Source organism: Fusarium oxysporum, chromosome II, assembly GCF_013085055.1.
Source record: "Fusarium oxysporum Fo47 chromosome II, complete sequence".
NCBI classification, from domain to species: domain Eukaryota; kingdom Fungi; phylum Ascomycota; class Sordariomycetes; order Hypocreales; family Nectriaceae; genus Fusarium; species Fusarium oxysporum.
In genome coordinates, this window is record NC_072841.1 from 994,918 (window position 1) to 1,022,206 (window position 27,289).

Below are 27,289 nucleotides of genomic sequence, written 5' to 3' on the forward strand. Positions count from 1 at the left end.
TTACGGAGTTTCCTGGAGAGAAGTCGAGCAGACAGAGCAACCAGATCGGACGTTGGTTGGTAACTCATCAAGAGCAGTTTTGCATCGATGGATCCTCAGCCGAGGTCGAAGAAGCATGTTCTTGTCAAAACTTGTCATTATCATTATAGTCAATATGCAAATCTATGCCAAGCTCCAACTCCAACTATAAATATTCTTGTGTAAACTCAAGCCTCCTCATTAGACAGCCTCATCTCCAACCGGTCCCCTTCGCTTCCTTCTAGTATTCGCATCCAGGTTTTCTATCTCCTCAGCGCCACTTCGAAGCGTAGACTCAGAGCTGATAGCAGGGGCACTCGCGCTTTCAGGCAACCTAACCTTCTTGCCTCCCCAGCCAGCAGCCATAGATAAAGTCTGGGCAGCATAGTCCAGGTCCCCGTCGAACCCATACCGGAAAGCCTCCGTCTCTTGAAGCGGGAGATGGTTGAAGCGCCAGTCCCAGACACTAGCATAGGTAGAGCGATATGATGCGAATGCCATGATCGTGCCGATAAAACCGCCTCCTAGAATGTCGTACCAGTTGTGTGCAGCGTCGATGGTGAGTGAACCAGCGATTAGGACTGCTCCGAGGAGAGGTAAGAATGTGAGGAAGAGTTTCCAGAAGGCGGGCTTGTGGTCTGCCCAGACCTTGAGTTTGGCGTTGAGCCATAGGAAGAGGAATCCGAATCCGGCGAAAGCGGCAGTCGTGTGACCGCTTGGGAAAGATGTGATGGCATTTTGGATCCTCGATTTATCAGGCTGGGTGCAGATTTCGGTGGTGTACATGATTTGGTAGAAACCAACTCCATTCAAGCCAGTCTTGTTGTGCGTTTTGGCGAGAGAAATATCTGGCATGCAAACATCGAGAAAGTAAGGTCTGAAACCACCGACAAGTTGTTTGAGGGTGACCTGGAAAAGAGACGCCAGAATGACAGACCAATTTGTTCCAATGATTGCGTTGCTCGCATCCCAGGCCGATTTAATCCGGAATTGGGCGACGATGTAGGTGATGATAGGTATAGCGATGGATATCAAACCGGACAGCCATGAGGGAAGAATCCAACCGCGATCAGGGTACGCCCATTGCGGGTAGACAATATCTCCCGAGGTCGCATCGAAGGTGACGGGAAACGTTCGTGTGATGATGACAGGAGAATGGTAGATCTAATAAATTAGCAACGATTAAAAACACAGGAAAGAAACATACACCAAAGGCGACAGCTCCAACTACAGCCATGGCGAGTAAATCGCGCCAGTTGACAAGAAACCATTGTCGCATAAACGTCTTGAACTTTTGTTTCTTGGACTGGGACCTGTTGGCCACGGCCGAGTTGACTCTTGGGAGGAGAGGCATGACGACCTCGGAATAACGATTTTGTGTTTACAAAAAGAATGTCGCAAGAGAATTAATTATTAGGTCAAGAAGAGGAATGAGGAGAAGAGGAGGAAGAACATACATAGGACAGAGCTTAGGTAGCTTGTGGTTGTCGCGTGCCAGTGCCTGCTTTGAGTTGTCTGACGTCATGGCATGCTGAATCGATCGGGATCGTAAACCTTCGTGACAATACAAGCTGCAGAGGCTCATCAAAGTTGAACAAGACACAATATAACATAAAATAGTAGTAAATATTGGTATGACCATTATAATCTATAGGTAAAAGATAAACTCCATCGCATGCTAAATATAAACACCATCCATCTAAACGCCATGTTTACCATGAATGGATCATCACTTCTTCAACTCTCCAGGCCCCTTGATTCCACTCGCGCGACTGCGAACACGAGAATCATACTTGAGAGCCTTGTCACCAATAGTACCATCACTATTCGTCGTTGAGCCCGACACGCAAGGCTCGTTATTCCACGCAACACCTCTAGCACGTCTCCACGACTCAATAGGCGAAGCCATCATGCGCTGCGTATAAAACAGACGACAGTTGGCAGCCTCATATCTAAAGTGCACAGGGTATCCCTCAAGATTATCCTCAGTATAGCCGTTCAGCGAGTTGACCTTGCCGACACCGCCGGCAGGGAGAGGAAGAAGAGGTGGGTTCTGCGAGCTGGGGAATGAGGACGATGCGTCGCTGAGGATAGAGGCCGTCTCCTTGTCGGTCTTTGCGTTGGCGCGGACATTGGCGATTGCGCTGGTGATGTCGGCGTTGAAGTTGAGTAGAGTTCCCTTGACGCCGCCCATGGCTTGCATGGCTTGGTTGAGAGGACGACCGCCAAGGGCAAGTGTGCGAATACCGTGGTTACGGGTGAGAAGACCGGTCAAGATACCACAAGCAGAGGCGCAAATACCATCAGTCACGATGATGATATTCTCAGGCTTCCAGGGAGCTTCCGCGACCAAAGGCTTCCTCTCGGGGTCGAAGCCATTGATATAAGCAGGAATGCTCTCATCCCAGGGAACAGTCTTGTCAGTCTGGAAGGCTGCGGTGACATTCTGACCCTTGACGGTATAAGGACCATAAAACTCCTTTCCTGTCTCGAGGTACTTGTTACCAGGGGCGACAGGGTAATACTCAGATCTTGTGATCAACGACTTGACGAGGTTATCATAGTCGACCTCAGCGGCAGCCTCAAGAGCAGGGTTGGCGCGATATCGGTCCCAGCCAGTAAACTCTCCTTCAGGAAACAACAAACGATAGATAGAGTGGGCGAGAACAACTGAGCCACCGCCGTTGGCAGACATATCGATGATGAGCTTATCACGGCCAGTAGCCTTGGCCGCCTTGATGAGTTGAAGGATGACAGCTTGTCCCTCAAGGATGAACTTGGTCATGCTAAAGTCAGCAGGGGGGTTACTGATGTCGATGCCAATAGGCAAGAAGCTCAAGATGGAGAGAACAGCAGTGTCTTTGTAGTCCTCGCCGTTGAGAAGGTATGCAGAGACAGCGTTGCTGGATTGTTTGACGAGAGGCTTGGGGTAGCCAGGAAGATCGTCGTCAGTCTCTTGAGTTGAACGACGCTCTTTGGCAGAAGGTTCTTCGGTGGTGGTGTTTGTGGGAGTGATTTCGACATAATAATGGAAATCTTCGCCAGACTCGATACCAGAAAGGTCAACAGTAGCAGGGATGACCAACTGGTTGACAATCTCCAACTTGCTACCGTTGTGGAACTCGATGGTGTATGTATCAGGAATCTCGAACTGGGTGAAGAGTGTGCTGCTAGATGATCCAACAGCGCCACGAGGAATAGATGCAAAGAGACCGTTGTACTGAGCATCAGGGTCTTGGCTATTTGATGTTGCGAAAGAAGCATCCTCCTCGAGCCACTCAGCGATCGGGGTTCCATCGATAGACTTGACAGCTGAGGGGGTATAGTCGAGAAGACCTTGGTTACCACGGCTAGTGTCGATGACATGGAAGATGTATGGCAGTCGAATGCCGTTGGCAGACACGGACTCGAACTCGACACCTCGTCGGACGTAGTAGAATGCGTTGAGCAGAGCAGGAGGATAGTCAAAGTGACCATCATTTGCAGCGGCAAACTATTATCGTAAGTACACCATTGTACAACGAATTGGAAAAACTTACAAGGCTTCGCAGATCTGTCATGACTTCATATTGAGTCTCGTACTTGTTATTCTCTAACTTGCTCCGAATCTTATCGAAGCCACCAAGAACATCCACACCAGGAAACAGATACTCTTTCGGCGGATCAGCAAGAATCTCAAGCGTACTTTGAAACCCAATCAGAGGCTCAAGATAATCCAGCAGTTCGAGATCTCGCTTCTTATCCAGAGGAACAGACTTGAGACATGCAATACCCACAGAGGGAGGAATAGCAAGAACGACAGGCTTCCCAGGCTCAGGCTCAGCCTCCACATAAGCTTGACTTATGAACTTGCAAGGCTCGCTCTCAGCTTCAGAAAGATCCCGCGATGAAATGAAAGATGGTTGGTTTCGAGCCTGGTGCATAACCTGCCTGGGCTCGAGGGCTGCGAAACTAACCCCGGCGAGGGCTAATAGAATTGAAGGAATCATGGTGATTGTGTATATGAGTGATAGGGCTGGAAGATCTTTCTGGGTCTCTTCCAGCCCTTATATGCAGTTTATTCTTGAAGACCAACATGCCCGAGTCCTACATCGTGGCTGGGTGGAACTTGAGCTAGCGCTGAAGGCGTTGCTTATACCAGTAGTTTCACGGGCTGTGCTGACGGCGGGACCTGTCAGCGTCAAACAATTATCTGCAGGCCTGTCGATTTTTCTTTTATTTATTCTTTTAATGTCATTATCAAATAAGAATGAAGAGAGCAGTACTTTGGTGCAGATCCTTTCTCAATAATCCTCTTGAAGCGCCAACTCGTACGTTTCAACTCCATCGTGAAAATCCTACCGTTGAACAACTGTTCGTGCCAATCTGCCTAACGGCTTTCTAGTCTATTTTTAATAGACCGCCACGAGGCTTCTTTCTGTCTCTCTGGGTATTCAGCTGGGAAGCATGGCGCACCCTGCGCCACTCACTTATCGTCCCGAGTCCTAGTCCACGTTAAATATAAGCATCGTCTCCGTGTCCGAATGGGTCAGTCCTATACTGCGGAGTTTGGATGGGTTTTCGTTTAACTTTCAAGGTAAGCATGCTTTTTAGCGTGGGCAGCTGAAGAGATGGCGTTGGGGAGCGATCAAAATGGCAGGGCGCAGGTGAAGTGTTTACTGGGAGGTTGTTTTCGGGACCGAGGGATTGTCTTGAATGGACAGGAAATTGCTATTCGACTTCTACAACTGGGATAGTTGGCTTTCAGATCTATCATCTAGACAACGTGCATGGCGGCTTCACAACTCCGTCGCTGTGCCGCATCACTCGTCTATTGTTCTAGAAGGACCTGTATGCAAGCGGTTTGCTTCATTCTCAAGATAGAACCTGGTTGTATTTGCTGTAGTCTCAATTCTCGTTATGTTATACGTCGCTTCGAATACTAGTTGAGCCGAGATCCTGATGCTGATAACCTATTGTCATCCTAGGCAAAGCAAAGCATGCGTCTACATAGTATGACCTTGAGGTTGTCCCTCTGCTCCTTGTCATTTGAGTCAAATTAACCTCTGTCTCTTGCCATGATCTTTCGGGCGTCTTCACAGATGAGGAAAGACCCTGCGGGGCCAATGCTCGAAGATCTCAACAGCTGCTAAGCCTTATCGTCCTCGAGCTAAAAGACAAAGCCTGAAGGTGCCTTCTGCTGCGTTCTCAAGTGACTCTTCCGTATGCGGCTTGGGTCAAGAGCGTTGGGAATAAATCACGAGTACAGTTAGAAACATAAAATGCACAAATCGAGCGCTTCATCATGAGCAATTATACAAAAGCAGCGCTTCATTTGCGATCATGATTCTACATGTTGTCGTGAGGTTCACGGCAGCTTCCAAATCTACGCGCACGTTGTGCTTAAATGAGCACGCGTGGGGATCGGAGTCTATTTTTACCCAGCCAATTAGAGACAGCCTCCAAAATGAACTCGCACGGAGTCGACATGACGCGACACGGGCAAGGATATTTATCACATGATAGCAGAACATGAAGGACTGCGAAGATACAACTAATGGTAAAAAAGATTTTAAAAAAAGAAAGAAAAAAAATTGGTGGCTTCTCTTTGATTGAGCGTGTCTAATGCGCTGGTTAGTATTTGGTGATAGACAGCTGAGAACATATTGACTTACCATCCTTAGTGCAGGGGCCAGGCTAATCGAGCATAGTCGCGAGCCTGGGGAAATAGCGAGCTCGAGATTTTGAGATCTGGGATTGCAGAAGGGAAGGCTGCCAAGACTATGCATGAGATGTTGCCTGGACGAACGTTGACAGCCGTAAACTCCAAAGTGAGTTGGTTGAGAAAAGCTGGCGTTGGAACTTGAATCGCCAATGTCCTTTGAATAAGCCAGATCTCAACTAAATTCTTCCCCTTCATTTGTCAACGTCATAGACTATGGTCAGTGTAAAAGTCTCTTTTCTTTTGGACCCCTATCGAGGACAATAGTACCTCGCGTACGCGGTTGCTAACATTAGTACCTAGTCGACAACGCAAATTCCAAGTAATTGGTAGGGTCAAATAGAACTATGAACCCACTGGGTCAATGTTTGTGATCGGATCCTGGCAGGGTTGTCCTTTGGAGGCTAGGGGAAGGCAGAGAGCTTCGGTTATCGATCCTGGGTGACAAAGATATAGCTAGGTTTAGGATACCTTGATTACTTTATTTCCGTCCCATAATTTAGTCCCAAGTCTTAGACTACGCCCTGGGAGGATATTCAACGTCTCGGATGGGATTGTCCTCGGATGAAAAGCGAAATGAAAGACGACTCAGTTCTGGGATATCGCGGAAGCTTCTTGTGAATGTGCAAAGCCGGCCAAAGTTCTCTGACATTGGGCAGTGGAGGTAGGTCCCGGTGGAAATCGAGACGGTTTTCCTCTCATGTTTGCATCCACGGCAAATGATTACGTTGGAACTCCGCATCTAGTTATGGAAGTGGGTTGTTGGTACCCTTTTCTCATTACATGGGAGGAGATGACTACCGAACAAAGATCACACTTCTCCCGATGACTTGCCGAGTCCAAGTTCGTCGAACTCTCAATGAAACCTGCTGCAGGGAATTTGCGTTTAATTTCCAATGAAGTCTCTTCGAGGGTCAGAAGCCGAGGGCATTGCATTTCCACTGGATGTGGTTCATCAATACGTGAAAGTCGAAGTCGATGATAAAGAGTCTGATGCTATAAAGAGCCCAAACGGCTTGGGTGAGGTTATCCCTGACAGGGTTATTCTCCGGCTTCCATCGCCAGTTTAATAGCGTTGCAAGGGTTTTCATGCAATGGAGCCAGGAAAGCTCGATGTGATTGAGTTCATTACCCAAGTCTTCAGCTTTCAGCGACTTATACATCGATGAAACGGGACAATAGTGAGTAGTGCTGAGATACCTGGATTTCCAAATCCCTCCACCTTGGAACTCGATACGTATCCCAACGCGAAATGCTTGACTCCAAGAGTCAAAAGGTCCTAATGTTGGCAGCCGAAGATAGGAGTGAGGATACTCGACATCAGGGTCAATTGTGATCTCGATCATAACGTTGACAGCAGGCCAATGCTCGAGAGGAGTACCTTCTCGTGGGACTGCTTTGTCGAAAAGAGAAATTCTTGTATCTTTGTTCCATTGAGTAGAGAAAAACTGAATACGCTCGTTTGGGTTGAGGGTGTAACTGCGAGGATTGGGTTTGAGAATCGTCTTGCGTTGTGTTCGAAAGCTCCAGACGGTGGGCATTCCGGCAGTTGGAGGGGCTTTTGTTCTGATCCAGATATCCAGAGGACTCGATTCCGGGAGCCTCAGGGAGTTAACGTAGCAGTCAAAATTATTGAACATGCTATTGAACAGTAGTCGTGGAGTGTTTGTTGCAGTTATCGGCGCAATACCCCACCCCCCCCCCCTTCTGGGCCTGGCCGAGAGAGGACAGCTCCAAGTTGAATGTTTGCCAGCGGCACTTGGCACAATCCAGTACGGCCTTCAAGGCGAGTCGTTCCGTATCCTGCCTCGATGCCTTTGTCGGGTTTTCGAAGTAGTTGCACGATTGGGTAGTTGAATAATCTGCCGTCGTTCAAGGAGTTGTTTCTACCAGTGAATGATGCCAAAATTCCCAACCTTGAGAGGGACATACCACAAGAGGCCAGTATGTTTCTCCAGAGAAGCGGCTGTTTCTTTGATAAGCGGGTTGATAACCTAGAACGTTCTCTAATGTAAGGCTTGCGCTGAATCGAGCGACTCTTGAGAGTCGGCTTGAGAGCAAACTGCGGCAAAGGCGTTTAAGCCCCTTTAGCATGGTCTAAGTCTCGACGGTGCGGATACGGGGTTGATATAACTCCAGTTGACATAATTCCAGTATGCCCTGAGAAACTCGACGTCGAGAGATAGCAGACTTACTGAGCCCGAACCATAGTATCTACTTACTCACAAAAGCTGGGAACCGCTCCATGCGCAAGTCATCTACTCACACCCGAGTGAAGATCAAGGTATTCTATTACATTACAAATGTATAATTTTCACCCAAGCACTTCACAGACTGGCATAGCAATCGCGCAAGATGGCATTAGACATCTATCTCGTTCTAATCACAAGCCATGCAACACCGGCGATGCTAGATACACAAAAAGGAAAAAACACAACTAGTAAAAGCGCACGTTCCTAAAAAGCCACCGCAAGAAACTTTAATCATACCAAGATCGGTCCTTCCAAGAACCTCCCTTTTACAGAAGGACCATGCCGGCACCGACAACACCAGCGACGGCCATGTAGGCGCCAACGGCGAAGTCACCGAGGGAGAAGACGCGGGCGATGGAGGCAGCCTGGAGACCAAAGTTCTCGTCGTCCTCGCTGCTGCTGTTGGAACCACCGGTGGAGGAAGAAGCGACGGCGTGGGTGGCAGTGGCAACCTCCTCGTTGATCTTGCTGGCGGAGGCGAGAGCAGACTTGCAAGAGTCCTGGCTCTCGGCCTTCTGGGTGGTGGCCTTGCCCTTGAAGTCACAAGCATCGGCAGCGGACTTCTGGGAGGTGTAGTAGGCGTCGAGGATGTAAGCAAGCTTAGCCTCGTTGGAGCACATGCTGTAGGCACCATAGATACCGGCAGTGGCGTTGGCGTTGATAGCAGTGCAGATCTTCTTGTCTTGGCCGCAGATGTAGCCAAAGATGTCGTTAAAGTCCTTAGCCTTCAGGTTATCAGCGGGGACACAGCTTCGGCTCTTGACCATGCAGTCGCAGAGGTCGGAGTCGGGGACAGGGGGGAGAACGCTGTTGGCCTTCCAGTTCTTGGACTGCTCGGGGCAGGTGGCGGCCTTGCCAGTGGGCTTGTAGCTGTCCTCCTCAACACCGGAAGGCTTGGCGGCGTTGGCCTTCTTCTGGAGCTGGGCAAAGTCCTTCTGCTTGACAGCATCACCGTTCTTGCTGATCTTGACGAGACCGTAGTCGTTGGCCTCCTGGAAGTACATGTAGACGATACCACCGCTGAAGACATCGGTCATGACCTTCTCCTCGTACAGGGCGGTGGTCTCATCGAAGATACGGCCAGCAGCACCATCGGGCTCGTTGCAACCGTACTCAGCGAAGAAGACAGGAACAGAGTAGTCCTCAAAGAACTTGGCCTGGTCAGAGTAACCAGAGTCCTGCATGCTGCTCTTACCGCACCAAGAGTAGATGTTGTAACCCCAGTAGTCGATGCGGGAGTCGTCATCACCGCAGTTGAAGTAGTCGGCAATCTGCTCGCGAATATCTACATCATCGTTGGAGGCGTAACCGACACCGAGCCAGCGGGAGAACTTGCTCTTGATGTGCTTCTTGGTGTCACGGACAGCGGCCTTGACGAATGCAGAAGCCTGGGTGTTGGAGACGTTGTTGGAGACCTCGTTACCGGCAAAGAAACCGACGACGTTGTCGTACTGGCCAAGCTCATCGACAACTCCGATGTAGCGCTCGTACAGCTCAACATCCCACTTGGGGTCATCACGGTTGATGGAGACGCTGGGCTCAGAAAGATCAGAGATGACGTAGATTCCAGCATCGTCGAGCAGCTTCATGCAGGCCTTGTGGTCGGCCTTGGGGTTGATAGCGTAAGTTCGGATGATGTTGGTACCGAGCTGCTTGAGGAGAGGGATATCACGCTTGCAAGCTTCCTCATCGGCGAGAGGATCGATGTACTTGGTAGTCTTGTCGTTGGTCTCACCAGCGGCGGCGGTATCCTGTTGGTAAGCAACACCCTTCATGAAGAACTGAGTTCCGTTGGAGTAGAAGAGCTTGGATCCCTGGGAATTGTCAATATTAAATCGCACCATCTTGGCCTCCGGCGCATACCTTCATGGTGATAGGCTCCAGCTTGGCGCTGGCAGCCGTGGCCGCCGCAGCGACAATGGCAGCGGAAAACTTCATTGTGTTGTGTATCAAACGGCAAGTAAAAAGAACAGAGAGTAATGAATGACTAGAATGAGGCGATGATTTTATTCAACGCGTAAATTGTTGTTGGAATGCTGAAACCCCTTTTTCCTTCAGTTCGCGACGAATGGGCCGGAAGAGAGGCAATCGGATCGAGTAGCAAGAGCGTTTGTAAATGAGTGTCGGGAAAGGTTAAAAATCGGCCTCAAAGTAACGAGAACCGATAAGAAAAAACGGCGATGAAGAATTAAAGGCTAGCGAAGGTTTGATGAAGGAAGAGAGAAGGAAGATGGAATTCGAGGGATGGGGCGATTTGAAAAGTAAATGGAAAATGGAATGCATGGGGTGGCTAGCACTGACACTAAAGCAGTCTAGCTACGGGACCATCCCTGGGCTTCTGGAGTGGCCCCTCCCCTGAACTTCAGTTGCCCAAGCCGCTAATTGTCCTGGCAAGGGGTTGGCAGCGGCTGTGTTGTCGTGGAAGAGCGGCACTGTGCCTGCTACGGTGAAGAGGTCGGTCCCCGAAAGCAAGCAGATCCCCTCGAGGATTGACGAATGAACCAACCACGGGACAAAGAACCCCTGTCGATTGCGAGGCGCAGTTCAGAGATTGAAGCTTGTTTGGGTCTTGCCCGGCGCCATCCGTGGCCAATCAGGGGTTGCTGCAGAGGGATCTCATCTTGTTGACGGTGGTATAGTGCTTGGAGTCAATGCAGACCGTAGCTCTATGTCGCCTTAGCAAAAGCTTGGCCTCGTCCGGTGCATGGTTTGTTAGTGTCTCACGAGATTGCACTGTACAGAATAGGGGACAATCTCCACCGAATATCCGTTCTACGACAAAACATCAGGGGTCTCACCTGGGTTTGGTCTGAGCCGCCATTGATTCTGCATCTCGCCTTGAGCATGTATACGACATTGAATGACACTTGGGAAATTGTCTCGAGTCGCTTGCGGTGGGACTCATTGTCTACGACTTGACCGCGTTCACTTGGCATGATGAATACGGAATTGCAATATTATGATATTAAATGCCTATGTCTTGTCCTCTTGGCTGATAATTTTCGGAAGTTGATTAACAACGGCGGCTGAATTGGGTGCAACGGGTCGAACAATGAGCTTACGTGTGTTCGTGTTGCGTTGATTTCGATTTCCCTTCCGGGATGTGTATGCTCGGCCCGGTTGGTATCTTTGTCTCAAAGGGTTCGTCAATCCTTTCAGAGGCGCGTGTCATTCCTATCGGGGACACTGTATCTCTCACTCCTGTTTCCTGGTTGGTTCCTCCACCCATCGTACTCTGAAACCGATGCAAAGCAGAGCATAGACGCTTGTGCACATCTATGGAGCCCATAATATCCATCCCTGACCCAGCTTGCATTCTGGCATGAGCTTGACTGTGATATTTTTGTACGGTTCTTTGTTATTTCTCCTTGATCAGCGCTGGGACCTGTCTATCATCATCATATATAGTGGTTCAGACGACGACGACTCGAAGCTTGATCGTGTTGATGGATAGACGGAACATGAACAGTGGAGTACGGTTCTGTCGATGGCGGGTCGAGTTGCAGTCATTCTTTTGGATCATCGATTCCATTCCTCTCTCGTATATGCGTCGTCATCATCTTCCGTCGTTCATTGTCCTCGAATCTTGTAATAGACGCTACCAACGCCATAAAGGACCCGACCCCAGGCATCGTGAGTCTTTTGCAGCAATCCATGTTGAGGGCGTTTCTGGTTATGCCGTTGTTCCGGCCGGTCTGCCGAAGTCCGGTGATAGTGGCCGTCGTGGTACACGAGTTCTCCCGGCATCGTTATCCGTATTGTTTATCGTATTGTTATTTTTAATTATATGTGGATTTGATTCAAGTGAATTGCGTGTTCCGAAAGTTTTCTATTCCCATAGACCTTGCTAGAGACCTCACCCTGTTTAAATAATTCTCCTTAGCGCAGGGCGATCTGATGGTTGTCAACCTCTTGAGGCGCATGCCAGACCGATGACTCTAATTGCACTTCACCTGCTCAATTGTTGCATCAATTCTGCCACCACTTGCCATTCAACTGAACGAGCCGTCAGCATTTGACCTCTCAGAGGCACCAAAAGGTCCGGCGCCGCTGAATGGGTCCCACCACCGGCCGATCATGCGACTTAATCGCCGTCTCGGTCGGCTGAAGGGTGGCAAATATCACCCTTCACGGCTGAATTTCTTTCATTCTTGCGTCACGCCTATGAAATCTCAGCCTTGGCCCACGGCTTGGCAATAAAGCCTTGCGAAGATCTTGCTTAATATCCCAAAGTGTTTCGTGGTGTTGTCTGTTTGTGTGAAGAACGAACTTGCTTTATTGCGGACCGTCAAAGTGGTGGATGCAGGATGGATGCTGATGCTGGTAGCAAGGTCAAAGAACCGAACGCACCAAGACCACTGGATACAGTAACAAGATAGACAAAGAAATGAATCATAACTCGGAGTAACTGAAATTTCTCTTCTTTTCGTACGAGACTTCCTGCAGACTCAGCCTTAAGAACTTGACGAATGCCTCTACTTTTACACGAGTCTTGGCATCGTCAGATCCTGGCAACGATCGTTGAGTTCGTCATCTATTAGAACGAACCTTGAGAGATGGATTTTCTACAGACACTCCCGCTATCAAGACATGTTATCGATTTCCGCAAGTGACTTGATCATGGCCCGTTGCACTCGAGTCTTGTGTTGTGGATGCAGTCAGGTGATGAGGAGCATGAGGCTGAGATGTTCCATCATTGACAATGGCTTGAGTACCTAATTTTTGAGTGTTCTTCCTTGGCGAAATGGCCTAATAAGATGCACTATACATTTGATTCACCCACTAATCATTTAGAGACAGGCAACATCGCGTGCGGCCTCTCACTGCTCGCCATGTTCAATCAAGTGTCACTCAACTACTGTCACATGATGTCGCCATGGATGTGTCTTCAAGTGCACATGAAATATCGTGTAACTTTAAAACTTACGCTGATACAGTAAATACATGTCAGTGTCATTTGGCTGAATAAGGCTTAATACTCGTAGTTGTTCTCTCTAGGCAGGTGAAAGTCGTTAATAGGCAGAACCGAGTGAGAGAGTCTCGACAATCATGCGAAGTCTACTTTTTAGGCCATCATGACAACTCACAGACAATGACTTGTTATTAGATCGTCAACATCCGCGTTTCGTCGAGGGTTGGTGATAGTCTCGTCGTCTCTTCGTAACGCAGATTATACCTATTTGATGGTGGATGGTAAATCTACCTGATAATTCATGTTGTGGTAATTCTAATGAAGTAAAGTAAGGTACAGATTGTTGCAATGTGTTCTCGCGCGCTTGAAATGCTACATCAAGTCTGTTCTATATCATTATCACATCGGTGCCTAGTCGCACTTATACAAAGGTTGTACGGCTAACTTGCAAAAGAAAGCAATTATCTATTCTCAATTGCGTATTTCAAGAATAATTATCTATCAAGAGATGATACTGCACAAACCGATAAGCACAAAAATCAAGGTCTTGTACTTCGCCTGTCGAAACCGAAGTATCACAATCTGATACCATCCCCACCTGCCATGTCGCAAGCGATATACGCGAATGAATAAGCCAGTTTCATGACATCAGGCCGAGTTTCAATCCTCGGGGCTATTTCAGGATGAGAACACACTACAGGACTGTAAAACAAGCTCTATCTTCATTGAACTCGTTGTGGATATACGTGAAGCGAGTGCGTTCTGTTTATGAGAGTAAGGCGAAGCTGGAGTTCATCATGCCAAGACCATTCTCCACGCCCAGCTTTGCACAGACATGCATGAGTGGCCAATATACAGTCTCCCAAGAACCGGGGAATAAGGAAACCAGGTGCAAAAGCTCCGGAGCTCCAGTTCAGAACTCAAAGACAGGCAGGATACCTGGTCTCTTGCATGGAAGACTTGGTGTTGTTGATGTCGTCTGACAAGATGCTCTTTTGGGCTGGCAGACACATCAAGGCCATCCTACACCTTCATGCCGCTGTCACAAAAGTGAAATACTGGTAAGGGTGGGATTATATAAATCTAAAGCTTCTACTCTTCTACCGACCATTTTAGCATCACTCATGGTCTGTGTGATGTTGCGATGCATCAGCTGTCTTACACCCAACATGGTGTGGCTCGGGCACCCACAGCTCAGATCTCGATGTCTATGGAGAAGCTTTGTCGTGGAACTTTCCAACCCATTCGCTTATCGAACGAAGAATCCTTGGTTACTATTGCTTTGCTTGTTATCCAGGCGAAATCCTCGTGGCTAGGGCCTTTCATGATGTAATTCGGCGTCATGTTTTGGAGTTTAGAGGCGTCAGTGAAGGAACACCATTATGATGTCATGGAACCTCGAGTTTGTATATATCAAAGAGCTCAAGAACCTTTTGATATCTGTATCAAGCATATTCTGCAATCTCAATCAATCGAATCAAAAGTTGACGAATTTATCTTTCCATCAACACTTCAAACAGCATGTCTCCCACGACCCCTAGCCACGGTCAAAAGGTAAGCTTTAGCAATATATACTGGCTTTATATCAGAAACTAACCGACCAGGTCGATCTCGGTCAGAACGCTCCTGTTAAGCAGGAGGGTGCTGGTACAATCCCCAATGAGTCCCTTGCTGCCGAGTCCTTGAAGGAGGGCGGCGAGTTCACCTCCAACGAGGGTATCCACGGCGAGAACCAGCCCACCTCCAGATCCGAGAACACCAGCGCTGGCCGCAACACCAACATCTCTTCCGCTCCCAGCTCCGGATCTGCCTCAAAGTCCAGCGACTCTGCTCCCAAGTCTCTGGCCGGCACTGCTCCGAGCTATGTCGAAAACCAGTACATCAAGGCTCCTGGTGGACCTCACGGCAAGAACCTGAAGGAGGGCATTGACGATTCGAACACCAAGGATGGTCTGAAGAAGGCCTTGGGGTCTGAGCCTGGTAGCCAGGATGATCCTAGCAGACTTGCTGAGCAACAGTTCCAACAGAACCAGACTGCCGCTGGTCGGGATGCTGGTCCCAAGCAGAGTGAGCTTGAGGGCAAGACAGCTTTCGATGCTCTTAATAACGAGACTTCCTCTTAATTTGGGGATGATAATATCTGTACTATAGCGACTGTTCAATGATGAAATGACTTCATGAGACAATAACGCTGGCCTGTTTCTGTGATACAATTTAGTTAATGATCAAGAGACGTTCATGCACACGTTTTATGAACAGGAACTCATGTTCTATATGACATCGTCATGATTAGAGGGTATCATGTCGCAGGATATCTACCAACTTCGCGTAGTTGGACGTAGTCGCTTGGCGTATCAGGCCGTTTCCCTCTAAACTAGGTGAGGTCAAGCAAAAATGAGTAACATCACATCGAACGAGGCGAGCATCAGCTTCAGTTCATGACGATAAATGACAGGTTCGGCTGCAAACAGTGTAAGTGCCTGATACACGAGCACAAGGATTGAGCCAGCGGCTATTTCCAGGCGCAACAGGCGGCAGTCTCATCTTCAGGTGATAACGCCTCAGATAGTGGTGAGTTGCTGTAAAGAGGCAAAGTTGACTGGTGCGTTTTTACCAACTCGACCGATAAGTCCGAGTCGATACATCCAATCGAGAATTATGAGTTTGTATGCAAAGCTACGGATTCGCCGCCCTTCAAGGTTGCCTGCACGAGAAGAAGATGGCGGGCAGTGTGAAAATCCTAAAACTCAACAGCCAATCACATTGGGCGGATTGATGACGTCAGGTCAGGAAAAAAAATTAAAATTTGGGGTTGATAGAGGAAGATCACAGCAATTTACCGCAAAAAGCGCAGAATAAGTTGAGAAGAAAGTCTAAGCAAGTTGGGTTCTCTGTGTACTAACTCAGTTATCAAGAATATTCTATAGACTGGTCTCATTAAACTTGCAGCTTATCGGAAATAATACAACTTGATGCCTTAGTTGGTGCCTGACTCTGTCGTCAGTCAAAAAATCTGTAAATCTGCCCCACCAAATTAAAAATTCACCCCGCCTTCCTCTGAGCACAACCACTGTAGAAGTTGAACCGGGAACTGACTGGAACCGCCACACTCATTGTTATTTGCTTGGCTGGTTTTTCTTTGTCGGTCAACTTAACTTTTCCATCTCACTCTCTTCTTCCTCCCTCTTCATCGAACGGTCATTATCCAAACCACTTCATATACCCCGGTTTGGACTTGATTTCTTAGACGGACATTCTCACCCCGCCAACAGTTTCCGTTCTTTCAACCCCGCGGTCTTTTTTTTTTCTTTCCTACACACATCTTCATCATGGCCCCCTCTTCATCCAAGGAGAAGCGTCTCGCCAAGAAGGCTGCCGAGGGCAAGCTCAAGGGCAAGAAGGGCAAGAAGACTGAGGAGCCTGAGCTCGATGCCCACGGCAACCCCATCAAGGACGATGATGCCCCCGCGACTTCAGGCGCAAAGCTCGAAGAGGTGAAGCGTCTCACCGAGCAGATGGACAAGCACGGTATCTCTGACCGTGTCACCACCGGTGTCCTCGCCTCTACCCAAACCAGCAAGGACGTCAAGATCACCAGTTGTTCTCTGGTCTTCCACGGTCGAGTCCTTATCACCGATTCCACTCTAGAGCTCACCTACGGTCGACGATACGGTCTTCTCGGTGAGAACGGCTGTGGAAAGTCCACTTTCCTCAAGGCCATCGCCGCCCGCGAGTACCCCATTCCTGAGCATCTCGATCTCTACCTTCTCAACGAGGGTGCTCCTCCCAGTGACCTCGGTGCCCTTGAGTGGGTCGTCCGAGAGGCTGAGCTGGAGCTGGAGCGTCTCGACCACCAGGCCGAGAAGCTTCTTGAGGACGAGGGTCCTGAGAGCCCTGTTCTCCTTGATCTCTACGAGGTGAGTTAATCCACAATATTACCAAAGTGCCATCTAACATTTTACAGCACATGGACAAGCTTGATCCCTCAACCTTCGCTACCCGTGCTTCCCTTATCCTGACTGGTCTCGGTTTCAACAAGAAGACCATCCACAAGAAGACCAAGGACATGTCTGGTGGTTGGCGTATGCGTGTCGCCCTTGCCAAGGCCCTCTTCGTCAAGCCCTCCGTTCTCCTTCTCGATGACCCCACTGCTCATTTGGATTTGGAGGCTTGTGTGTGGCTCGAGGAGTACCTCAAGAAGTGGGAGCGAACTCTCGTCCTCGTCTCCCACTCTATGGATTTCCTCAACGGTGTCTGCTCCAACATGATTGACATGCGAGGCAAGCAACTCATCTACTATGGTGGTAACTACGACTCTTACAGCAAGACTCGAACCGAGAACGAGACCAACCAGATGAAGGCCTACCAGAAGCAGCAGGATGAAATTGTTCACATCAAGAAGTTCATTGCTAGCGCTGGTACCTACGCCAACTTGGTCCGACAGGCCAAGTCCCGACAGAAGATTCTCGACAAGATGGAGGCCGATGGTTTCATCCAGCCTGTCGAGCAGGACCGTGTCTTCACTTTCCGTTTCGCCGATGTTGATAAGCTCCCTCCTCCCGTCCTCTCATTCGATAACGTCACCTTCTCTTACTCCGGTAAGCCTGAGGATGATCTGTACCGCAACCTCGACCTTGGTTTCGACATGGACTCCCGAACTGCCCTTGTCGGCCCCAACGGTGTGGGCAAGTCTACTTTGCTCCGCCTCATGACTGGCAAGCTTTCTCCCACAGGCGGTGTTGTTACCCGACACACTCACTTGAAGCTTGGTCTCTACTCTCAGCACAGTTCCGAGCAGCTTGACTTGACAAAGTCTGCTCTCGACTTCGTTCGCGACAAGTACAGTGAGAAGTCTCAGGACTACCAGTACTGGCGTCAGCAGCTCGGCAAATACGGTCTCAGCGGTGACTCTCAGACTGCCCTAATGGGTACCCTGTCTGAGGGTCAGAAGAGTCGTATCGTCTTTGCTCTGTTGGCTATTGAGAGCCCCAACATGTTACTTCTTGACGAGCCTACCAACGGTCTGGATATTCCTACCATTGACAGTTTGGCAGATGCCATCAACGCCTTTAGCGGAGGTGTTATCGTCGTTTCTCACGATTTCCGGTAAGCACCATTGAATCTGATTGTAATGAATGATGACTAACGATAATAGATTGCTCGACAAGATTGCCAAGCAGATTCTCGTCTGTGAGAACCAGACTATCCGCACATGGGACGGTTCCATCTCCGAGTACAAGAACTACCTCCGAAAGAAGATGATCAGCGCCGGAGCAGTCTAAGGCGAAAAAGTTTTACGAATTTTGATTTTATCTGGCACGAATGCATGAAAGGAAATTGACTATAGAGGATACTGAATCCACAAAAAGTTGATGAGAGTGCCATTGGCAATCATGTGGGTATTTTCATGGGTTTAAAGCGGCGGCGGCGCGGGTGGCTAGACCATCAGGATACTTGATACCTTATGATGGAATGAGACGGCCACGACGAACGACGCTACAGGACGCATGGCCATGGCCTCAGTAGAGAGGCCCGGAAGCGTTCATGAAGATGTGAAAATGTTCACGGATAGATTTCTTTTTTCTTTGGGTCTGGCTGTTTAAGCCTTGAGTACGAATAAATGGATTCCATTATAATTACTTGCATTTTTGTGATTTTTGTGTTGGATGAAATCCATTATTCGAAGATGTGGGTGGTTGTTGTGATGCTCGTGATCTGAGACTCGGCAGACTCGAGGCCGAGGTAAGGCTGCTGAAGAATGCGAGTTACGATGCCATCTATCGGCGAATAATTTCTGGCATTAATAAAATTGATAATTGTTATGCACATGCTCATCTCGTGGTAGGGCTCTTCAAGCTCGTGTTGTTCGTGTTATAGTTCATCCATTCCCTTGTTATCGGTGGTTTCTGGCATAACGATCGTCAAGGCTGAGAATGAGCCGGCTAAATGAGCTTCAGCCTTACAACGTTTGTCTCACCATCAGTGGTAATTGAATAGACTCAAGCAAGTATTGTGCCTAGGTATTTTTACACTAACAGATCAATACAAACAAGTGCATTCTCATAATACTGAATGATGTGGTCATCCAAAGTCAACATTCCTCTCCTCTACCCTACACAAAATGACAGACATATCATCTTGAAGCGATCTCCGGAACCTATCCCCGCTGCCGGTGACTGGGGATGGGCTGATGGGGAACCCAAAACGGGGTTAACGCTGTAGAGTTTAGCGTTGAGTCAGACCCACATGGAACGGGGGCCAACGGGACAGGGGAACGAGACTTGGGACCTGAAAAAATAGAGTGAGAAACGAGTCTGACGCGGAATCTGAGTGAACATCGTGTTCGCGTGTGCCTTGATTTGGATGGAGCTGTATTCGCACGCACGCACGCACTTGAATTTTGCCGTGATTACTATGAGGGTTTTTAGACAACAGCCAGATCAACGCATCAGATGCAGCCAGACACTGTCACATTCAATGACTCAACACTTAGCAGAGCATAGGTACTGACTTATAACCCCAAATTCACATTGAACCTATCACCAATTCCTCTTTAGGGAATCGTGCCTTGGACGGGTCGGTGATACACAATTACAAAAATAGTCGCTTTGATTGCTTCACCATTGACTCGATCTTGTTGTGCATGCAAATCTCATTTCAGTGGTGGTATTTTAGCACGTCAAACCCCCTAGAACCCTCCGTTCGTGCAGGTCCTCAATTCCATCGCCGTCCCTCGATCAGCTTCTGCATCAACTCCTCTTGTCTCTTCTCTTCCTGGTTGACTCTCCCGCTGTGTCAATAGGCTTTGTTATCTCCACTGCCGCCCACACCACCACCGTCGTCATTGTTCATCACAGAATATACGCCTTGATTAATGCAGACAGACGCTGTAATTATCCTGAGCAAGTATCCGTATCTTTGCTTGAACCATCACTATAAACTCGGCTCGCCTCGCTTTGCCTTACCGGGTATCCGTACCTTGCTTGACTGTTGATTGACTGGGCTGGGGCTGTCACTCCAGCTCCCGCCATCACCACCTCATTTTGGTTAACCTCCAGCTCTAGAACAAACTCCACTCCACTTTGTTGTTCCCCGATCCTTCTGATTCTCTCTTACCATTCACGTTGTCATAATCCGTTCCCCCGCTGCTGTTATTATACTTTACTGTAGCTTTGTCTGTCAATCCATTGGCCCTTACCCCCTCTAAGACCCCCATATCTCTCGAGACTCTCAGTACATCCAAACTTCAGTATAGTAACCCTGTCTCGCATCCCCTTCCCCATCTCGACTGCCGCTTGCATCGCCGTATCCCAGCGCCACGCTACCAACACCTCCACACCAAAACACTTTGCCCCCCAGCCAGGGCATCCTCCTTCGACTTGCCTTGGATTGGGGCTCAACCTAGACCTGACATTGTCGCGATCCATCACAATCCATCGTTTTCATCCCACACGTACCTCTGTCGCAGTTCGCTGCATCACCGATCGCGACTTGCGAATCGCATCGCATCGCAACTCAACCTGCAACGCAACGCAACGCAACGTAACGATTCCTCACACAGCCTCGCGTGCGCATCGCGAAACTCTGATTGATCGACTGCGCATCCTGTACCGGACACATTAACCCCCCAAAACCGTCGTCGCATTGTTGCTTGTCGAGCACATGGGTTCTCAAGCTTGATTACCACCGGCCGTCCGACTATAACACACTCCCTGCTCTCTCGGGTGTTTAGCTTTGTTCTGTCTGCCATTCAGGCGCTAGACCATCAATCACCATGGATCAGAACGGCTATAACTCCTCGGTGCTGCAGCGGCCACCACATAGAGAAGATGGTGGAGATGATGACCGAGACTCCCGTCCGCATCACCATCATCATCACCACCATCATCACCATCACCACAACAATAGGCGCGACGGTGACTCAGCTGGACCTGGGCCTATAGTTGGAGAAATGGCGACAGCCTCATCGAATGCAGGCGGCGCGAATGTGCATCAGCACTCCACCTTTAGCCTGCGCTCACCCAAGTCAGAATACCGTCCTCCTCCCTTTACATCTCCCAACGGCCATAGCCATAGTCATAGCCACAGCCATCAAAACACTCCAAGTGCCGGCCATTCCCTTCAATCCCCGCCTCGTCCAGCATTGCCCAATCCCTACATGTCATCGTCCACGGGCGCACCCGGCGGCCCCGTCGCTCCATCACTTCCACCTCCTGTAGGCCTCAACTCATCATCACCTGGATCGTCAGCAGCAGGACTTCATCAGCAGCAGCATCATCGTCAACCTCCAGCACCACCGCCTGCTGGTCCTCCGCCCGTGTCGCCGCTGCACCCTCCTGTTGCATACTACCCTCCCGGGTCGAACCACGACATTTATATACCGCGTGAAACCAAACCTGCATCGCGAGGTTTTTACGACCCTACAACTGATACAACGAAGGAAAGTCGAGTTTCTGACGCGGCGACGCCTGGAGCCTCCTGGCACAACGCCAACGCCAACGCCAACGCGCCCCCGGTTGGCACTCCAAAGGTAAGGGGGGCAAATCCACTCTTTTTTTGTCTTTGACTCTCGTCTCGTCTCGCCCGGACACGATTTGATTGATTGCACCCGACGTCCCTTGATTTTCCTCTTCCCCATCATCCTTCAATTCTATCTTGATCATCGAGATCTTCACCCATCACGCCCAGGCCATCAATGCCTGTTCCCTTCCCTTACTCTTATCGAGCTTAATTTCCCGTCAAACTGTCACTATCGCAACACCTTTTAATTTCATCATCACCCTTAACTCCGTCGCACAACATCCTTCTGCTCCGACCAAGACCTAAATAACCACAAAGCTTGCTGACGTGGAGCTAATTTTTCTTTTCTTACACAACAGACTCGCGATCCGTACCCTTATTCGCAATCTGCCGAACAAAGTACTCCTTCATATTACAACGGCTCTTATACATCTCCACGAGATCCATCATACAGTCGACCGCGAAGTCCAGTGTCACATTCGCATCAGAATCCACCAGCTGGATCTCTCAGCCCTCCGGGGCGACAACCTCTACTCGCTTCTCCAAGTGCGAGACATGGTGCTACGGCCAACATGACTTCTTCTACTAACGGGGCTTCTGCCCTCACACCTTACAAGTCTGATCTTGCAGCTCCATCGCCACCAAAGCCGGCATCGGCAAGCGTAGGTGCTAACCAATATACAGAATGTTCATTTGTACTAATACCATTGCAGACATCAAGAGCAAACCCAATGTCTTTTGACAGCATCCTCTCTAGCTCTGAGCCCGCTCGAAAACCTAAAGAACAATCTCCTCTGATTTCACGAGAAGTCGAACCAGAAATCAAGCAAGAGCGAGATTCTAGACGTGATCGAGAACCGAAGCACGACTCGCGGGAATCAAAGCAGACAAAACGCTCCCTAGAGCCCGAAGCGGATCACGACACAGAGGTGGAAAAAGATGTCGAGACTGAGCCCGAACCTTTCCCTGGTAGAGATAAAGAAAGAGAGCCTCCTGTCAAGAAGCGAGGAGGTCGAAAGTCAACAAAAGGCCGTGCTTCTGATATACGAGATGCCGCTACGCCTAAGAATGGTCGCAGATTATCGATCAAGAAGGAATCGCCAACACCTCGACTTCCCGCTAAGCGACAAGCAAATGGCCTGCCCAAGCCAAAGACTTGGTCAGCAGAAATGGAGAAGAAGATTCAGAACGCTGAGACACAGATTGACAACAGAGCTTCAAATCTGGAACCCGATGAATTTGATCAGCAGCAATACAAGGAGCGAGCTCAGAAGCGACGACGCGTAATGGATCAACTCGACCTGGAACATGGTCTCTCCCGGCGTGCCGCTTTTGCGACTTCAACCGGCAAGAAGCTCGTACTCCATGCAGAGCTCGGTAAACGACGCTATGACGATGTGTTCTACGACGAAGCACTCCATGAGGTCCGCGAACAAGAAGTTTACGCCGAAAAGGAGCGCAAGAAGGATATGCAGCGCAAGCGACGTCGTGAGAAGTCAATGGCTGTTACCATGGAACAGAAAGAGGCAGCTCTGGCTCGCGCCGAGGCTGCTGAAGACGAAACCGAACGGCAGAAACATCTTCGAGATGCTGAACGCGCCAGTAAGAAGGCACAGCAGACGAAACTCATTCTCCAGAAGGGCATCAAGGGTCCTGCCCGTAATTTGGAGCTTAACCTGGAGGGTGGCACTATGTCTTCATTCCAGGCTTCTGATGTGGAATCTGGGGAAGCAGGTACACCATCTGGCAAGCGAAAGGGCAAGGGTCGTAGCGGACCCCGTCTCAAGAAGTCCAAGGAGCAAAAGCAAGCCGAAAAGGATTCTGCTGAGGCTGCCCAAGCTGCTCTCGATGCTGGAGAGGAACTCCCAACCAAAGAAGAAAACCGCGTTCGAATCAAGATCAAGAAATCCAAGAAAGATCCTTCTGCTGAGACGGAGAAAGACAAGGACGACGGCGATAAGACCGAAGACGAGCCTGTCGAGAAGAAAAGCAAGAAGAGCAAAGACAAAGACAAGGAGAAGGTCGATGACATTCCCGACAACGAGAAGCGGTTCATGTCTAAGGGCTACAATCAAATTTACGACCAGATTTGGCGAGATATGGCTCGTAAAGATGTCAACAAGACCTTCAAGCTTGCCGTGGACTCTTATGCCACAAAAGCCTCAAATCTTAAAAAGACAGCCATCTTGGCATCGAAGGAAGCAAAGCGCTGGCAATTACGGACAAACAAGGGTACCAAAGATCTCCAAGCTCGAGCAAAGCGTGTTATGCGTGACATGATGGGCTTTTGGAAGCGTAACGAGCGAGAAGAACGAGATCTCCGCAAGGCTGCTGAGAAGCAGGAGATCGAGAATGCCCGAAAAGAAGAAGCCGACCGTGAGGCCGCCCGTCAAAAGAGAAAGCTTAACTTCCTTATCTCGCAAACTGAGCTGTATTCTCACTTTATCGGCAAGAAGATCAAGACTGATGAGGTGGAACGAAGTACCGACAACCCGGATGTCGCCAAGGACGCCCATCAGATTGACCAGCAGAAACTCGACATCGATGAGCCGACAGGACCAGTCACTGGTAAGGTTACCAACTTCGAGAACCTTGACTTCGAGGAGGGCAGCGAAGAGGCTCTCCGTGCTGCTGCTATGGCCAATGCTCAGAATGCCATCGCTGAGGCGCAGAAGAAGGCCCGTGACTTCAACAACCAGGGTCTTGACATGGATGAAGAGGGCGAGATGAACTTCCAGAACCCCACAGGGCTGGGCGACGTCGAGATCGAACAACCGAAGCTTATCAATGCCCAACTCAAGGAATACCAGCTCAAGGGTCTCAACTGGCTTGTCAATTTGTACGAGCAGGGTATCAACGGCATTTTGGCAGACGAAATGGGTCTCGGAAAGACTGTTCAGTCCATCTCCGTCATGGCTTACCTGGCTGAGAAGCACGACATTTGGGGACCCTTCCTTGTTGTTGCTCCTGCTTCTACTCTGCACAACTGGCAGCAGGAAATTGCCAAGTTCGTCCCCGAGTTCAAAATTCTTCCATACTGGGGTGGCGCCAATGACCGAAAGGTTCTCCGAAAGTTCTGGGATCGCAAGCACACGACATATCGAAAGGACGCCCCTTTCCACGTTTGTGTTACTTCGTATCAGCTGGTCGTGTCTGATGTCGCCTACTTTCAGAAGATGAGATGGCAATACATGATTCTTGATGAAGCCCAAGCCATCAAGAGTTCTCAAAGTTCTCGATGGAAGGCATTACTCAACTTCCACTGCCGAAACCGCTTGCTTCTCACTGGTACACCCATCCAGAACAACATGCAAGAACTTTGGGCACTTCTCCATTTCATCATGCCGTCGCTCTTCGACTCACACGACGAATTCAGCGAATGGTTCTCCAAGGATATTGAGTCTCACGCACAAAGTAATACCAAGCTTAACGAGGACCAGCTCAAGCGTCTGCACATGATTCTCAAGCCTTTCATGCTTCGTCGTGTCAAGAAGCATGTGCAGAAGGAGCTCGGTGACAAGATTGAGATGGATATCTTCTGTGATCTCACTTACAGACAACGCGCGTATTACAGTAATCTTCGAAACCAGATTAACATTATGGATCTCGTCGAAAAGGCTACCATGGGCGATGACCAAGATTCAGGTACACTAATGAACTTGGTCATGCAGTTCCGAAAGGTCTGTAACCATCCCGATCTCTTCGAGCGCGCCGAGGTCAATTCACCATTTGCTTGCGCCTACTTTGCCGAGACCGCGTCTTTCGTCCGTGAGGGTAGCGAAGTTGCCGTGGGTTATTCAAGTCGCAACTTGATTGAATACGAGCTCCCCCGCCTTATCTGGAGAAAAGGAGGCCGAATCAACAAGGCGGGCCCGGATAGTCAAGTTGCAGGCTGGAAGAACCAGGCATTGAACCACATGATGAATGTCTGGAGCCCAGATAACATCCGCGAGAGCTGTGATGGATCAAAGGCATTCTCGTGGCTTAGGTTTGCTGACACTTCTCCTTATGAGGCTTATGAGGCCACTCACCAAAGCCTGATTGTCCGAGCTGCCAAGGAGCTTCAGAAACGCGACAGACTTGGATACATGAACGTGGCCTACAGCGACACTGAGGATCAGAACTACACTCCCGCCCATGCCCTGTTCCAGATTCGGGCGCGACAGAACCGAAAGCCTCTAGCGGACATCACCAGTGAAGGCATCTTGACCCAGCTGATGAATGTCGCTCAATCAGACTACAACGAGTCTGGTCTTGGCCGTCTGGAACCCGCTGGTAGACCTCGCGCTTCAGCACCTCCAATCCAGGTGTCTTGCCGCAGTTGGGGCTCTGAGGCCGAACGCAGCGAAGCTCTGTTCAATGCACCAATCCGCAAGATTCTCTATGGCCCTACCGTCTTTGAGGAGAAGGCTCTCGTGGAGAAGAAGCTTCCCATGGAGTTATGGCCCACTCGCGAGATGCTGCCTAAGCCTGATCATGAGAAGAAGGGCTTCACTAATATCTCTGTTCCTTCCATGCGGCGCTTTGTTACTGACAGTGGTAAGCTGGCTAAGCTTGATGAACTTCTGTTCAAGCTCAAGAGTGAGGGTCATCGTGTACTCCTGTACTTCCAGATGACTCGCATGATTGACATGATGGAAGAGTATTTGACGTACCGCAACTACAAGTACTGTCGACTGGATGGTTCTACCAAGCTGGAAGATCGACGAGACACCGTGCACGACTTCCAGACTCGTCCCGAGATCTTCATCTTCCTTCTGTCTACTCGCGCTGGTGGTCTTGGTATCAACCTTACATCCGCCGATACTGTCATCTTCTACGACTCCGATTGGAACCCGACCATCGATTCGCAAGCCATGGATCGAGCACATCGTCTGGGCCAGACCAAGCAGGTCACAGTCTATCGTCTCATCACGCGCGGCACAATCGAAGAGCGCATCCGTAAGAGAGCAATGCAGAAGGAAGAGGTTCAACGTGTCGTCATCCAGGGTGGTGGTGCAAGCGTCGATTTCTCTGGCCGTCGTGCTCCCGAGAACCGCAACCGTGATATTGCTATGTGGCTTGCGGATGATGAGCAAGCTGAGATGATCGAGCGCCGCGAAAAGGAGCTTCTTGAATCAGGCGAGCTTGAGAAGCAGCAAAAGAAAAAGGGTGGCAAGCGACGCAAGGCCGAGAATACGGCCAGTCTGGATGAGATGTATCATGAAGGTGAGCATAACAGTCCAATTGAATCTTTGATTCTAAGCTAACACATCTCAGGCGAGGGTAACTTTGACGATGGATCCAAGGGCCTATCTGGTACAGCAACACCAGCTACCGCAGCCACACCTGGCGATAGCGACAGCAAAGGCAAGAAGGGTAGAAAGGGGACAAAGCGAGCCAAGACAGCGAAGCAAAGATTAGCGATTGCTGATGGTATGATGGAGTAAGGGATGTCAACAGCGTCAACTAGCAACGCTTGTAATATCAAACGCCAGACTTAGAGCCGCATAGGCTCACGGGAAGACGAAGGGAGTTATTCAAGTTATTCATGTATCTGCTACGTTACTTTTTCTTTTTCTTGTTGTCATGGCGAAGGAACCGTCAATAGGGGGAGTTGGAAGTGAAAATGCCGATAAATTATAGCAGGGCAGCAAAGCATCGTCTTGGAACAAAGGCATGTATTATTACTATAGACGGAGGGCAACAAAGTATATGTGTCTGTCATGCGTGTGTGTGTCTGTGTTTCTGTTGGTGCTGTGTGCATGAGTCGCGATAGCGTTGCCCACTTCAACAATCACATCCGGTATGGTGTAGTGGCTAACATTTCGCGCTCTCATCTTCAAGCTGAGGGATTAGTACCGCGGAGCCCAGGGTTCGATTCCCTGTACCGGAGTTCTTCATCTT

The 27,289-nt window shown here is 49.5% G+C and overlaps 6 protein-coding genes and 1 non-coding gene across 7 annotated transcripts; 4 read left to right on the top strand and 3 right to left on the bottom strand.

The window, feature by feature from the left end:
- Positions 1-123: 123 nt before the first annotated feature.
- On the bottom strand, positions 124-4,025 carry FOBCDRAFT_154126 (uncharacterized protein). The gene is made up of 5 exons (XM_059608369.1): positions 3,558-4,025; positions 1,812-3,511; positions 1,476-1,589; positions 1,226-1,331; positions 124-1,182 (listed from the first exon to the last, which is right to left on the bottom strand). The coding sequence occupies exons 1-5, from the start codon at positions 4,005-4,007 to the stop codon at positions 220-222; spliced, it is 3,333 nt and encodes a 1,110-aa protein (XP_059464067.1). The 5' UTR covers positions 4,008-4,025; the 3' UTR covers positions 124-219.
- Positions 4,026-6,615: 2,590 nt separating this feature from the next.
- FOBCDRAFT_287788 (uncharacterized protein) lies at positions 6,616-7,359 on the bottom strand (the record flags this gene model as incomplete). Its single annotated transcript, XM_031172701.3, has 1 exon — positions 6,616-7,359. The coding sequence occupies one exon, from the start codon at positions 7,357-7,359 to the stop codon at positions 6,634-6,636; it is 726 nt and encodes a 241-aa protein (XP_031049486.2). The 3' UTR covers positions 6,616-6,633.
- Positions 7,360-7,845: 486 nt separating this feature from the next.
- FOBCDRAFT_214079 (Glucanosyltransferase-domain-containing protein) lies at positions 7,846-10,306 on the bottom strand. The gene is made up of 2 exons (XM_031172702.3): positions 9,835-10,306; positions 7,846-9,785 (listed from the first exon to the last, which is right to left on the bottom strand). Exons 1-2 carry the CDS (start codon positions 9,907-9,909, stop codon positions 8,238-8,240), a joined length of 1,623 nt encoding a protein of 540 aa, XP_031049487.2. The 5' UTR covers positions 9,910-10,306; the 3' UTR covers positions 7,846-8,237.
- Positions 10,307-14,346: 4,040 nt separating this feature from the next.
- On the top strand, positions 14,347-15,098 carry FOBCDRAFT_13548 (uncharacterized protein). Its single transcript, XM_031172709.3, has 2 exons — positions 14,347-14,437; positions 14,488-15,098. The coding sequence occupies exons 1-2, from the start codon at positions 14,405-14,407 to the stop codon at positions 15,004-15,006; spliced, it is 552 nt and encodes a 183-aa protein (XP_031049494.2). The 5' UTR covers positions 14,347-14,404; the 3' UTR covers positions 15,007-15,098.
- Positions 15,099-15,937: 839 nt separating this feature from the next.
- On the top strand, positions 15,938-18,519 carry FOBCDRAFT_214084 (P-loop containing nucleoside triphosphate hydrolase protein). Its single transcript, XM_031172710.3, has 3 exons — positions 15,938-16,800; positions 16,848-17,989; positions 18,039-18,519. The coding sequence occupies exons 1-3, from the start codon at positions 16,213-16,215 to the stop codon at positions 18,163-18,165; spliced, it is 1,857 nt and encodes a 618-aa protein (XP_031049495.1). The 5' UTR covers positions 15,938-16,212; the 3' UTR covers positions 18,166-18,519.
- A 2,112-nt stretch (positions 18,520-20,631) lies between these two features.
- Positions 20,632-27,113, top strand: FOBCDRAFT_287794 (SNF2 family N-terminal domain-containing protein). The gene is made up of 4 exons (XM_031172713.3): positions 20,632-21,413; positions 21,763-22,065; positions 22,117-26,611; positions 26,663-27,113. The coding sequence occupies exons 1-4, from the start codon at positions 20,658-20,660 to the stop codon at positions 26,830-26,832; spliced, it is 5,724 nt and encodes a 1,907-aa protein (XP_031049498.2). The 5' UTR covers positions 20,632-20,657; the 3' UTR covers positions 26,833-27,113.
- Positions 27,114-27,184: 71 nt separating this feature from the next.
- On the top strand, positions 27,185-27,278 carry FOBCDRAFT_t38. Its single transcript has one exon. It is a non-coding gene; the product is annotated as a tRNA-Glu (tRNA).
- The last annotated feature ends 11 nt before the right edge of the window (positions 27,279-27,289 follow it).

What these genes read in the sequence shown, in the direction of transcription:
- FOBCDRAFT_154126 (XM_059608369.1), bottom strand. Translation starts at nt 4,007, where the DNA reads ATGATTCCTTCAATTCTATTAGCCCTCGCCGGGGTTAGTTTCGCAGCC. An exon ending in TGACAGATCTGCGAAGCCTT is followed by an intron (nt 3,512 to 3,557) that starts GTAAGTTTTTCC and finishes TTACGATAATAG; the next exon opens with TTTGCCGCTGCAAATGATGG. An exon ending in ATTGGTGACAAGGCTCTCAA is followed by an intron (nt 1,590 to 1,811) that starts GTATGATTCTCG and finishes GAGCCTCTGCAG; the next exon opens with CTTGTATTGTCACGAAGGTT.
- FOBCDRAFT_214084 (XM_031172710.3), top strand. Translation starts at nt 16,213, where the DNA reads ATGGCCCCCTCTTCATCCAAGGAGAAGCGTCTCGCCAAGAAGGCTGCC. An exon ending in TTCTCCTTGATCTCTACGAG is followed by an intron (nt 16,801 to 16,847) that starts GTGAGTTAATCC and finishes AACATTTTACAG; the next exon opens with CACATGGACAAGCTTGATCC. An exon ending in GTCGTTTCTCACGATTTCCG is followed by an intron (nt 17,990 to 18,038) that starts GTAAGCACCATT and finishes TAACGATAATAG; the next exon opens with ATTGCTCGACAAGATTGCCA.
- FOBCDRAFT_287794 (XM_031172713.3), top strand. Translation starts at nt 20,658, where the DNA reads ATGGATCAGAACGGCTATAACTCCTCGGTGCTGCAGCGGCCACCACAT. An exon ending in CAAAGCCGGCATCGGCAAGC is followed by an intron (nt 22,066 to 22,116) that starts GTAGGTGCTAAC and finishes ATACCATTGCAG; the next exon opens with ACATCAAGAGCAAACCCAAT. An exon ending in GGATGAGATGTATCATGAAG is followed by an intron (nt 26,612 to 26,662) that starts GTGAGCATAACA and finishes AACACATCTCAG; the next exon opens with GCGAGGGTAACTTTGACGAT.
- FOBCDRAFT_214079 (XM_031172702.3), bottom strand. Translation starts at nt 9,909, where the DNA reads ATGAAGTTTTCCGCTGCCATTGTCGCTGCGGCGGCCACGGCTGCCAGC. An exon ending in TGGAGCCTATCACCATGAAG is followed by an intron (nt 9,786 to 9,834) that starts GTATGCGCCGGA and finishes GACAATTCCCAG; the next exon opens with GGATCCAAGCTCTTCTACTC.
- FOBCDRAFT_13548 (XM_031172709.3), top strand. Translation starts at nt 14,405, where the DNA reads ATGTCTCCCACGACCCCTAGCCACGGTCAAAAG. An exon ending in CCCCTAGCCACGGTCAAAAG is followed by an intron (nt 14,438 to 14,487) that starts GTAAGCTTTAGC and finishes CTAACCGACCAG; the next exon opens with GTCGATCTCGGTCAGAACGC.